Raw genomic sequence first — 13,041 nt, 5'->3', positions numbered from 1 at the left:
TTTGATTTATTTGCAAAAAGAGGGAGTCTTGAAATTGAGCTTTTTAGTTTTGTATTACATTGAAATTTGAATGAATCTATGATGAAGTCTGAAGTGCTGAAATGCACGGTTATGAACTACAGCGTTATGTGCAAAGTAAAGAAACATATTTCAGATCACCTTACATACAGACCTGGTAGGGAGCCATTCAGTTCTGCTGTGTCTTAAAGTGACACAACGCTCTCTCTGAGGTGTTTGGTTTCCTCTGAGGAATGCTGCTTCTATATCTGTCCGCATGTCAGAGAAGTCGGCCCAGAGAGTGTGATCTGGAATAACAATCAGCAGGTTTATGCATAACAGGGACTCTTCAGAGTCCCCTTTAATGTTATCAAGATATAAACTAATCTATCATAGCTACATTGCTGCTGTACTGTAAAGTAGGTCAGAACATGGAAACTGAGTATGTAATAGAGATCAGCCTAATTTAGAAACTTACAAGTGTGTTCTTGGATATGTGCGTCTTGCTCTACCAGATGCCGATTTGGAGGTGGAGGGGGTTCCCGTGGCCCCCCTGGATGTGCGCTGTCATGATGCCAACAAGGACTATGTGGTGGTGACCTGGAAGCAGCCAGCGGTGGAGGGCAGCAGCTCCATCCTGGGATACTACATCGACAGGTTGGCCAGCTCACTCTGTTTTTTATCACGCCAAGAAAAAGAGAGAGAAATTATTATTCAGTTTCATCTGAGTACCCAGTGGCCATGATACAATCCTACATGCAGGATAGACAGTAAAACTGGTCTTATTTATACGTTTCTGTTTAGAATAACTCATTCTGCAGGCAGTCGCCCAAATTCCTCCTATATTTCCACCAAACTGCCATCTTGACAGATAACTAAAACACCCACATACTGTACACTGTGAACAATTGCTGTTAATTTACAGCAGGATTTCAACAGTATTAACCTGTTATTGCTAAAAACAGTGCTTTACTGTTAATACAAAATAAAACCTGTTAAATTACGCTCATAGGCCGTTTTTTAACTGAACTATAATGCATTCTTTAACAGCACTTTACTGCTGATCAACTGTCTAAAGTATCATCAGTAACAGTTTCATGCAGTATTGTTTTAATTCTGGGACCTGATCTGTACATGTGAGGCTTGTACATTGTACATGATTGTAAAATCAGTGAATTAGCTCTGTTCTTCACTCACATGTTGTTATGGTTTGCATTCTGTGCTTGTAGCCAGCTATAGACAGACATTTTGGGAAAAGTGTCAACAAGTCTATTATAGCCTTTTTCCTAACAAGTGCCTTTAATTGTATTTAGTGTGACTATTCCGATGTATGTAACCTGATAAGTCTATTCATCTAGGCAAAAAATAATGTTTATTAAAATGTATGTAAAAAATACAACCTAAATAGTGCATTAAAACAAATCAGTAAGATTATGTAAAAGAAAGGTGAAAAACAGCTATATAATGTATCTATAAACAGTAAATTAACTGTAAAATACTGTGAAATTAATTTTTTAAAAAAGAAAACATTACAAAACTGTAAATTTCAGCGACAGTATAATAATGTTAATTTTACAGTAATATAAAGGCAACCCTGCTGCCAGTTCTTTACTGTTATTTTACTGGGAAATTCTTAACAGTGTATATTCCTACCTGCCTGCTGTAGCTGTCAATCAATAACTGTGGATGTGTCTTGTGGTGTTCACAAATCTAATTGATGTGTTTTCTGTGCAGGTGCGAGGTGGGCACTCACCACTGGGCTCAGTGTAACGACGAACCAGTGAAGTACGCCCGCTTCCCCGTCACAGGATTGGTGGAGGGGCGCTCTTACACCTTCAGAGTGCGGGCCTTGAACCAGGCAGGAGTCAGCCGTGCGTCCCGTGTCTCTGAGGCCGTGGTTGCCATGGATCCCTCCGACAGAGCCCGCCTCAGAGGTGAGAGACACTCCAGAGAGACCTGCTGACACACTGTGACAAAGCCAACAACTGCACTTTTTTTCATGTATTTATTTTATTTTTCCCAACAGCTGGCCCCTCAGCTCCTTGGACTGGGATGATCAAGTTCACAGAGGAGGATCCCACTGGTATGACAGCTTCAAACTCTGTTATTTTGATGATAGAATGAAAGGAATACATTTAGGTGTCATAATATTAGATATTGTAATTTCCAGATGTGTCAGTGTTTAAAAATGTCATGGCATTTTATACTCAATACCTTCTCCTTACTGTCTGAAATGTGTCTGTAGAAACATGTAAAAACTGTGGACTGTCAAACTCAAGAGCTTGCATCTAATGTCTGGTCAGATTTTAAGTCTAGTTTACTGATTTTTCAAAATAGATATTTCCTGACCTAAATCACAAACGTTTTTAATAATTTTAGACTGTGTTGTCTTCAGGCAAAGTTCTTGTATGGCTGCTTGTGCTGAGGGGACATTAAACACTGTTTATTTGAACCTTAAGTTTTGTTAAATGGAAAAAAAATGTTGTATACATTATATGTTGTAATGTACAAACCTTGAAATCAGGTATTGAAATATTATTGTTTTGGTATCAGTATTGACATTTTTTCAAACTATAACCAGCCTAAGTGAATGTTAAGTTCAAGTCACCTGTTTGAAGTGACTTCCTGTTGCCTCCTCAGTGGGCGTTGTCCCTGGAGAACCCTCTGATGTCGTGGTTACCGAGGCAACCAAGAGCTACGTGGTGCTCGCCTGGAACGCTCCAGTCCAGAGGGGTCATGAAGGAGTCATGTATTTCATTGAGAAGGTGGGGAGAAACACATGCAACCAGTGACGAGGTGTTGCCACTTGCAAGCACACAATGCCTCATTTTAAGGCACAAGCCAAATAGCTTGGGAACCACTACTCTAACCCTGATCCATTTTTAATTTTTCAATCATTTTAGCTGTGTTAAGGAGAGATTTTTTATTTTATTTTATTTTTTTCAAATTTGGAAGTTACATCTCAGTTCCTATTATAAGTCTATAACAAACAGTGTACCCAAAATACAGACACTCAGATCTTTAAGGACAAAAATGTCCTCATTGAAACCCATTAAAACCACAGTTTTTGATCCCACAGCTATTACAGCATAAAATGATACATTCTATTAAATCAGACTTTAAATCTAGAGCCCTGGCTTCAAAATTGTAGTTTATTAATATTTTCCACCAGATTGAGCCATTTCGTCATGTCTGCCGTATAGGGCAAATACATGCTATTCTAGGGGCATTACTGCTGTATTATGGAGCAATGCTCTGTTCATCATCATCAGGCTGGGGAAAAAAATCTCCCTTGCATTTAGTATACAGAAAAAAAAGAATATATATATATATATATATATATATATGAATATTGATTAGGGCTGTCAATCGATTAAAATATTGAATCATGATTACTCACATGATTGTCCATAGTTTATCGCGATTAATTGATTTGTTCAAAATGTACCTTAAAGGGAGATTTGTCAGGTATTTAAAACTCTTATCAACATGGAAGTGGTCAAATATGCCTGCTTTATGCAAATGTATGTGTATATATATATATATTATTGGAAATTGATTAACAACACAAAACAATGAAAAATATTGTCCAGAAACCCTCACAACCCTCAAAATATGCTCAAATCATAACATGGCAAACTGCGGCCCAACAGGCAACAACAGCTGTCAGTGTGTCAGTGTGCTGACTTGACTATGACTTGTCCCAAACTGCATGTGATTATCATAAAGTGTGCATGTCTGTAAAGGGGAGACTCGTGGGTACCCATAGAACCCATTTACATTCACATATCTTGAGGTCAGAGGTCAAGGGACTCCTTTGAAAATGTCCACGGCAGTTTTTCCTCACCAAAATTTAGCATAAGTTTGGAGCATTATTTAGCCTCTTTCTTGACATATAATAATATGATATATATATATATATATATATATCATATCATAATATATAATATGATGCCAGTATGATGCCGTTATCAACGCGTTAACTTTCACAGCCCTAACTGATATATAATTTCATGACCATTTTTTGACACAGACATTTTTGTCCTCTAAGGACATCAGAGCAACTTTTTTAAAGGGATGCAGAGGGTTAAGAAGGGCCTATGGCCTCTTGTAAGTTACTGTACTGATACATGAAGACATCATAAGGAGGCTTGAGCACCCTCTTACTATTCCTTTTTTATGCTGCACAGTGTTATCTGCTGCACTACTAATATGTCCCTGTCTCTCCGTGGACCACAGTGTATTTCAGGGACAGAAACCTGGCAGAGGGTGAACACTGGCATGCCAGTCAAGTCTCCCCGCTTTGCCCTGTTTGACCTGGCAGAAGGTAGATCCTACAGCTTCCGCGTGCGCTGCTGCAACTCCGCTGGCGTGAGCGAGCCCTCTGTATCCACAGGAGAGATCACGGTCGGAGATAAACTGGGTGAGACCTGCATTTATATTATGTACTGGTGTTCATGATATCACTGGTTTATTGTCCAGCCGTATTCTTTAAGTAGTTAGTTTAGATACTGCTGGTCCTTCCAGCATTATGTTCTGTCTGATCCGAATCCATTATATTCCCTCTTTGCTCACTTTATTTACTTACATCCTGTCTTTCTTTCTGAACAGACCTGCCCTCAGCTCCAGGCAATCCAGTGGCCACCAGGAACACCGACACCTCAGTAGTGGTCCACTGGGGGGCCTCTAAGGAAGTCAAACACCTGGTCGGCTACTATATTGAATATAGCGAGGTGGGCACTGAGGAGTGGTTGCCTTGCAACAACAAACCTGTCAAGCAGACCAGGTAGGTTTCTCATGTTTGCTCTATGGGGCAAGTAGGCCTACAAGCTATTTTCCTGGTTTCCTGCACAAAAAAATAAAAATGCATCAAAATCAATGTTGTTGCTAATCATTGACATCACACACTGTGGAAAAAAATCCCCCTAGCATATAGTATACCAAATATAATTACATTTTTTAAAATAAAAAACAGTGGCATTATGTGAGTAAATTAGCATTTGAATGATGATCACGACTGAAGTTGGTTAAAAAATGTAATTTAGTGAAAGTGGAAAACAACATTAATATCTAATTTTATGGCATTTTTTCTGACACAGACATTTTTGTCCACTAAGGAACAAAGGTTAGCTCTTACTAGTTCTTCCTCCTACTGTTGATGAAATCAGAGTGTACATATAATATGACTCTTTGCACTTTTGTCTGTGCTGTTTTCAGGTTTGTGTGCCACGGCCTGACTACCGGCACAAACTGCGTGTTCAGGGTGAAGGCGGTCAACGCTGCTGGATACAGCCAGAGCTCCACCAATTCTGAGGCTGTGATTGTGAAGGCCGCCATCTGTGAGTGTCCTCACAACTCATCTCCATTATTCACTTTGCCTGTAGCATCCGAGCCATACTCTCTCCTTCTGCTCCTTCCTCCCAGCTATTTTAAACATTTATTTATCTGGGGAATTATCACTGAGAATGAGAGTTCAACACATTCACACTCATGACCTGCAGCCCTCTGCTGAGACCCTCTTAACTCATCTTTGTTCACGAATCACGTTCACTTTCATCACTTTTCCTTTTCCTCACCAATAATCTGTGATCGTTATTCTCAGTTACTTATATATAAATATTCTCTAAGACTTTCTACTGATACAGTTGGCTGCCTAAATATCTTCTCCATTTCATGTATATCATGAATGCAAGTGGCACATGTTTATATGCGACTGCTGGTTAATATATCTGCATGTGCCTGCCTGTCATACTCATCACTAACACTGGATTTTTGCCATTTTGCAGTTGCTCCCATTCCTTCATTTCTTAGTGACAAAGTTAAATAACAAAGTAGATAATGTTTTAGAAGGCTTTTGCTGTATGCAGGATTTCTGTATAAATGTGTCTTTGCTTGAGTTCTGTTTTGCTATTTGCCAAGGTGAAGGCTAAAACATTGTGTTCTTAAAGAGCATGAACCTAACGAGAGTCTCGTCTGGCTTTCGGAGATTTTCGTAGCGTGAAAGTTATCCTGCTTCTGGCCTCGAGTGTAAGTACTTTATCCATTACAGTGACCCTAAAAAAGTGTGTTGCTTGTGTGTCCAAAGCATGTAGCATGACAACTAAATGCCAGGCCGTCTGTATGAGATTATGTTTTTTGATTGATTTTTTCTAGGGCTGTCAAAGTTAACGCGATAATAACACGTCAGTTTTAAAGCTAGAGTGAAGATACTGGTATCATATGAAACTAGAAAAACCTGAGGAATCCATTGGTACCAACCATGTCATACTAGCTTGTCGTGAAGGAGGCTAAATAACACTCCAAACGTATGCTGAATTTTTGCAAGAAAAAAACTGTCATGGCCATTTTCAAAGGGGTCTCTTGACCTCTGACCTCAAGATATGTGAATGAAAATGGGTTCTATGGGTACCTAATCACATGCAGTTTGGGGCAAGTCATAGTCAAGTCAGCACACTGACACACTGACAGCTGTTGTTACCTGTTGGGCTTGAGTTTGCCATGTTATGATTTGAGCATATTTGTTATGCTAAATGCAGTACCTGTGAGGGTTTCTGGACAATATTTGTCATTGTTTTGTGTTGTTAATTGATTTCCAATAATAAATATATACATACGTTTGCATAGAGCAAGCATATTTGCCCACTCCCATGTTGATAAGAGTATTGAATACTTGACAAATCTTCCTCTAAGGTACATTTTGAACTGATGAAAAATGTGTGATTAATTTTTGATTAATTGCGATTAACTATTTTAATCGATTGACAGCCCTAACTTTTTCATTGAAGGGAAAACAAACAAAAAAGGGTCCGATTATCTGGAAATGATCATCTTTAACACAATTCCTCTCTTTTTCTCTTACAATAAATGTTGACCAGCTTATTTACTTTCTTCGCAGCCATCCCTGGAAAGCCCACTGATGTGACCCTGCTGGAGGCTGTAAAGGACTACATGATGCTGGCTTGGACTGAGCCTGCTTCCAATGGAGGAGCCGATATCAGGGGATACTTTGTGGACTACAGGACCGTGAAGGGAGGCGTTGCTGGAAAATGGCATGAAATGAACAACAAGGCATTGACTACTACCTCCTTTAAAGTAAGTTTGTTTATTTCAAGCACCCATGGACCAAATATCCAATGAATTTGTTTTGGTTTTCAGATCGGTGCATAGACTGGCGTACTCGTCGATACCCGATACCGAATTTAAGGCAGTATCGGACGCATTTCCGAAACTGGTATCGGTATCGGAACAAGTCTAGTCTTTGGACCTTTTTATGTCATGAAGCTCAAATGGGTTTATCTACTTTGTAGTTAATTTATGTTTGCCGGCACAAAACAGGTATTTTAATCCTTTCTCATTATCTGCATTTGTGTCTTTTAGGCAGAGAACCTGAAGGAGAACGTCTTCTACCACTTCCAGGTTCGCGCTATGAACATGGCAGGTGTGAGTAAAGCCTCTCTGCACAGTGCAGCTCTGGAGTGCAAGGAGTGGACCATTACTGTGCCAGGTATGAGAGACAATATGCTCATCAAAACTTTAGGTCAGAAAATGTTAGAGAGGAGACAATTAGATGATTAATCGACTAGCATATCAACAGATTCATTGGCAACTATTGATGATCAATTAATCATTTGAGCTATTTTTTAAGTAAAAATGCCGAACATTACCTATTTCTAGCTTTTCAGTTGTTAGGATGGGATTCTTTCACTTGACTTATGTGACTGACATTACTTACTGGCATTTTATATACCAAAAAATTAATCAAGAAAATTTTCGTCCGATTTATCGATAATGAAAATAATTGTAAGTTGTGGTGATACAAGAATAACAGAGAATGAGCCAAAAATGTTTATACAATAGTCAGATCCCTCACTTTGTATTGGCCATAATGCGTTTCACATACTGTACATATTATAGTATACACATTAAAAATGTATTTTGTGCTATGTATAATATACTTTAGAATATAATGTAACCTGTAGAGCTGCAGCGATTAACGGATTATCTGTCAGCTATTAAATTAATTGCCAACTATTTTAATAATTGATCAATCGATTTCAGTCATTTTTTAAGAAAAAAAAGCAGAAATTCTCTTTTTCCAGCTTCTTAAATGAGAATATTTTCTGGTTTCTTTCCTCCTCTATGACAAGTAAACTGAATATCTTTGAGTTGTAGAAAAAACAAGACATGTGAGGACGTCATCTTTGGCTTTAGGAAACATTGATCGACATTTTTCACCATTTTCTAGATCAAACAACTAATCGATTAATAATCGAGAGATTAATCGACAATAAAAATAATCGTTAGTTGCAGCCTTAGTAATCTGCAATCCATTAAGAAGAAAATATATTTGACAAAGATTTACAATACAGTGAGCATTTCAAAAAAGGAATAAAAATTCAGTAAACATTTTTTTTTATTCCTTTTTTGAAATGCTCACTGTATTGTAAATCTTTGTCAAATATATTTTATTTTTGTTTTAACCAGTTACAGTTTGTTTGAGAATCCAAAATGATCTCTATTTTTGCTCCAAGGTGCTCCTGTTGGTCTTCATGTGCTGGAGGTCCGTGACACCACCGCCGTGGTCCTGTGGGAGCCGCCTGCATTTAATGGCCGTACTCCTGTCAATGGCTACTATCTGGACCTCAAGGTGGTCTCTGCTGGCGAGAAAGGCTGGAAGGCTGCTCACGAGAAGGTCAACAAGATGAAATACATGAAGGTGAGGAAGATGAATAGATTTGTTTTATTGTCTCTTCTTGAAATATTCTTTTGCTGAGATCTGATGGTCTGATTGGAGTTTGAACATCATGCATGTAAGGATGACCGTGTTCTCTAAACTATCCCTCCCTTCGACTCCTCTCGTGCTGATTCAGGTGACGGGGCTGAAGGCTGGTACATCCTACGTCTTCCGTGTGCGTGCTCAAAATCTTGCTGGAGTTGGAAAGCCCTCAGTAGTCTTAGGTCCAATCCTGGCCCAGACTCGCCCTGGTGAGTGTGATTGTTATGTAACTCACACGTTCAGTCGCATAGTGTTCCTACGCAGGTCTGGAAAGTCTGGAAAAGTAGGGTAAATGGCTATTTCTCAGTGCTGATAGGTGAATTAACTTTTTATATAACTCTAAGCTGACTGTCATGTCTTATATTTCATTATTTGACTGTAATCATGAGTTTAAGAGCTGAAATCTGAAATGCCAGTGATGCACACACACACTGTAACCATTTCCTCTCCTTTCCTCAGGCACCAATGAGATTTATGTGGATGTCGATGACGATGGTGTGATCTCTATGATCTTTGAGTGCTCCGAGATGAAGGCGGATTCTGAGTTTGTTTGGTCCAAGAATTACCAGACTATGACCGACACCTCTCGTATGACTATTATCACTGAAAAGGGAAAGTAAGTATCTTTTATGCGCCCAATTTCTCATGCAGTGTCCAGGGACCAAATTGAATCTCTTGCTCTTGTTCTAGTTCTTCCTCTTTCCTCATAACTTGTCGTCCCCACGTGTCCTCATCTCCAGATCCAGAGCCATCTTCAACAGTCCCTCCCTGGAGGATCTGGGCACCTTCTCCTGCATGGTCACCAACACTGACGGCATCTCCTCCAGCTACACGCTCACTGAGGAGGGTGAGTCAGCCCACACAGTCTTGGCATCTCCGCATCCCGAAACTTGATTCACTTGTTATTTGTTTGGGTGACGTTAGTGCTAAAGGTTTTCGGAGGTCTTGAAGGAGCGTCTCTGTTATCCTGTTTCAACAGCTGCATCAAAATGACCTCTGTGGCACTCTGGTGTTTATGTGTGTTTGTCTGGAAAGTTGTCTCAAATTATTCAGTGAGCATCTGTCAAAGTTGTTCTTAAGTCCAAGGTATACTTGACATGGAGTGTTTTTGTCTGCATTAATAATGTGCATTTTTTAAAATACTGAAAAACAGTAAGACTAGTAGTAGAGGAGTTGATGCTGAAGGGTTTTGACATTTGCTGCTGTTTTTACTTTTCAGGTCTCAAGCGTCTTCTGGACATCAGCTTCGACCACAAGTTCCCTGGTGAATATCCCACCACATCACATACTGTATACTGCTAATACCACATTTTCTTTTTAACTTATCAAGATCTTAGATTTAATTTTATGGAAATTCTTTAATGGGAATAACCCTTTGAGATTTGCCATCTCGTTTTCAACAAGATGTATTATCCTCAATGACAATAACACAACATAAGGACAATTTAAACAAAACATTTGTCAAAAACAAAATAGAAAAGATAAATTAAAAAAAAGATAATTCGACAATAAAAAAGTGACAAAAACAAACAAAAAACAAAAAAGTAAATGTGAATAATAAGACATAGAAAATCAGGGGTTCATACTCCAAGCAGAGCATCAAAATGGATCATTCATTTCAAGTTTATAGAAAAAGTATTAATGTCAGTGATAGCATTAAGTAATAAAGTTGTTAAACACAATTATAGACTTTATCAAGTGTAAATACTGTTTTAGATATAGTTTAGGACACTGGTTCCCATCCTGGGGGTCCCAACCCCCAGTAAGGGTTGCCAAAGCTTCACGGAGGTCGCAAGCCCTTCTTGATTTTAAAGGGTGTAAAAAAAATTGTCAAAAAAGAAGTCTATTTAATATGTATGATTGTTAAAGTCGCTCGTTTTACACAACTTTTCTGCAGTTATTGTGACTGTTTGGGTTAATAGAACAGTTTATCATTTGTCCTGTTCTGTTATTGTCATGAATTGAATATAATATGAAATATCCATAAAATATGTCCCTTAGTCAGGGGTCAATAGTTTACTCAATGATAGAAAATGGGTCCCTTATGGAAAAAGGTTGGGAACCATCTCTTTACTCAACAAATGCTCTCTAAAAACACAGGTTTGTCTTGGAAATTGTAGTTACCAAACCATCGTTACTTGCATATTGCATAGCCACATAGAATAATGTATAGTGGGTACTATAAGAGCTTTAAAAAAATGGTTTTTCTCCAGTTATTCCCTTTAAGAAGGAAATGGGCATGGAGTTGCTTGAGAAGGGTCGCGTGCGTTTCTGGACTCAGTTGGAGAAATTCACCTCCGCCTGCCAAGTGGAGTACATCTTTAATGATCTCATCGTTACTGAGGGAAAGGTAGGAATCGTAACTAGTTGTCGTGTCGTCCACTTCTATTTTGGATTGTCTTCCACAAATTGATTTTGTCTGGGTTTTTCCAGAAATACACGATGAACTTCGACAAGTCCACCGGCATCATTGAAATGTTCATGGACTCTCTGGAGGTCACTGATGAAGGGACGTTCACCTTTAACCTGGTGGACGGCAAGGCTAAGGGCACAACCAGTCTGGTGCTCATTGGAGATGGTAAGGCCTCAAATGCATACAGATTTGTCATTTTAATTGTGGATATGGAGTAGACAACAGATTACTTTTGAAGGCTACAAACTAAAAGCCTTCCTTTACTGCAGGCCTATTCAGTTGGCGACCTGAAAAGATGCTAAATGCAACATTGTTTTTATTAAAAACATCAACCCGCTAAGATTAAAAAGGTGTATTGTTTTCATATTTATATTCCTATAGGAAATGTAAATGTCCGCCCCCACGGCACTTCACTGTTTTTCAAATCTGGCCCACTAAATAAGTAATTGAATGGTTGAATGGGCCGGCTCTACCGGGTGTATTGTATTTGCTGTAGTTACAGTATGTGTCCATTGGGGAGCAGCAGAAGACAACCTTTCCTTACTGTCATGTCTGATTTTCTGATGTACTTTTTGCTCTCCAGAGTTCAGAGAGCTCCAAAAGAAGTCAGAATTTGAGAGGGCAGAATGGGTCAGGAAGCAAGGTGAGGAGTCGGACTTTTCTATTACATAAGTTTCACACTAATTATACACACAAGTATGTTTCCATCATTATTTTTCATTGACTATTCACAGGTCCTCACTTTGTCGAGTACCTTGACTTCACTGTTACTCAAGAATGTAATGTGCTGTTGAAATGCAAGGTAAGAAAAGTGACTCTAAATAGTTGTACTGCTGTTAATGTTTTTTTAAAAGAAGGAGCGTCACAAATGGTTGCACCACAAATACAATCAAAATTTACAATATCCATTTTGTTGGAGAAGCTGTGGCAAAAAGAATGCAGATCATTCACATGTATTTTTTTTCTGCCCATTACTAAAAAATATTCTGGCAATTAACAATATCCTCTATCATGAAAATATTCAAAATTAAACCGGCACATGAACCAAAATGTATTATTGTAGACGTATCACCACCTGAAGTCACATTAGAATTAAACAGATACCGATACAAGATGCATAGATTTGCAGCTATGTAACAGATAAAGAGGAATTGGTTAAAACCTAATCTACCTTCATTTAACAACTGGAAGTCAAATGAAAAAAAATAACCTATAGAGTCAGAAATCAAGAATAAGAATATTTACAACGGTTGAATAAATGGATTAAATATGAGGATCATAATTAAACAATAATGAAGGACTTTGTCCTGAAGAGTTAGTGTCTATATGTATGCACCATCATACCTGTCTACCTTTTTTTATTTATGTATTTTATTTTATTTTATTGTTTTTTTATTTAATTGTTTTCTCTTTTTTATCCTTTAAACTTTTCCTTATTTTTATTCCTGCTATTCTTTTATAATTTACTATCAGTTTTACTATTTCACTATAAATTATACAAACATTGTAGGAATGATATAAGTATGAACAACACCATATGTAAGCAAATGTAAATTGATGTTAACTCCTGCATTCCTATAAGTATAAAAATAAAAAAAATGGTTGTAATTTAGGTGGCACGGCTATATCCCATCTCTCCTCTTTCCCTCCACAGATAGGAAACGTCAAACCAGAGACTGAGATCACCTGGTCAAAGGACAGCATTGAGATTGCAGAGGATGACGAGGACGCTACGAAAATCGAGAGAAAGGACGGCGAACTGACCTTTAATATCGGAAAGGTCAGCCCATTAGACAGAGGCCGTACATTGTGAGGAGTCGTGAGCTTTATGAGTAAAGAGCTTAAAACGTCACTA

At 38.4% G+C, this 13,041-nt stretch overlaps 1 protein-coding gene across 2 annotated transcripts in view; it reads left to right on the top strand.

The window, feature by feature from the left end:
* Nucleotides 1-13,041, top strand: part of myom1a (myomesin 1a (skelemin)) — a 32,231-nt gene that overhangs the window by 10,901 nt on the left and 8,289 nt on the right. For both annotated transcript variants that reach the window (XM_037786934.1, XM_037786933.1), the window contains exons 11-29: nt 513-654; nt 1,732-1,931; nt 2,024-2,080; nt 2,638-2,762; nt 4,237-4,420; nt 4,609-4,783; nt 5,215-5,336; nt 6,893-7,089; nt 7,375-7,501; nt 8,529-8,713; nt 8,868-8,982; nt 9,233-9,389; nt 9,514-9,620; nt 9,993-10,037; nt 10,987-11,123; nt 11,207-11,351; nt 11,770-11,829; nt 11,921-11,988; nt 12,841-12,966. In XM_037786934.1, coding sequence (XP_037642862.1) covers nt 513-654; nt 1,732-1,931; nt 2,024-2,080; nt 2,638-2,762; nt 4,237-4,420; nt 4,609-4,783; nt 5,215-5,336; nt 6,893-7,089; nt 7,375-7,501; nt 8,529-8,713; nt 8,868-8,982; nt 9,233-9,389; nt 9,514-9,620; nt 9,993-10,037; nt 10,987-11,123; nt 11,207-11,351; nt 11,770-11,829; nt 11,921-11,988; nt 12,841-12,966 — 2,474 coding nt within the window. The remainder of the gene's footprint in view (nt 1-512; nt 655-1,731; nt 1,932-2,023; nt 2,081-2,637; nt 2,763-4,236; nt 4,421-4,608; nt 4,784-5,214; nt 5,337-6,892; nt 7,090-7,374; nt 7,502-8,528; nt 8,714-8,867; nt 8,983-9,232; nt 9,390-9,513; nt 9,621-9,992; nt 10,038-10,986; nt 11,124-11,206; nt 11,352-11,769; nt 11,830-11,920; nt 11,989-12,840; nt 12,967-13,041) is intronic.

Source organism: Sebastes umbrosus, chromosome 12 (genome assembly GCF_015220745.1).
Source record: "Sebastes umbrosus isolate fSebUmb1 chromosome 12, fSebUmb1.pri, whole genome shotgun sequence".
In the NCBI taxonomy this organism is placed as follows: Eukaryota; Metazoa; Chordata; class Actinopteri; order Perciformes; family Sebastidae; genus Sebastes; species Sebastes umbrosus.
This window is presented reverse-complemented; position numbering and strand designations above follow the sequence as displayed.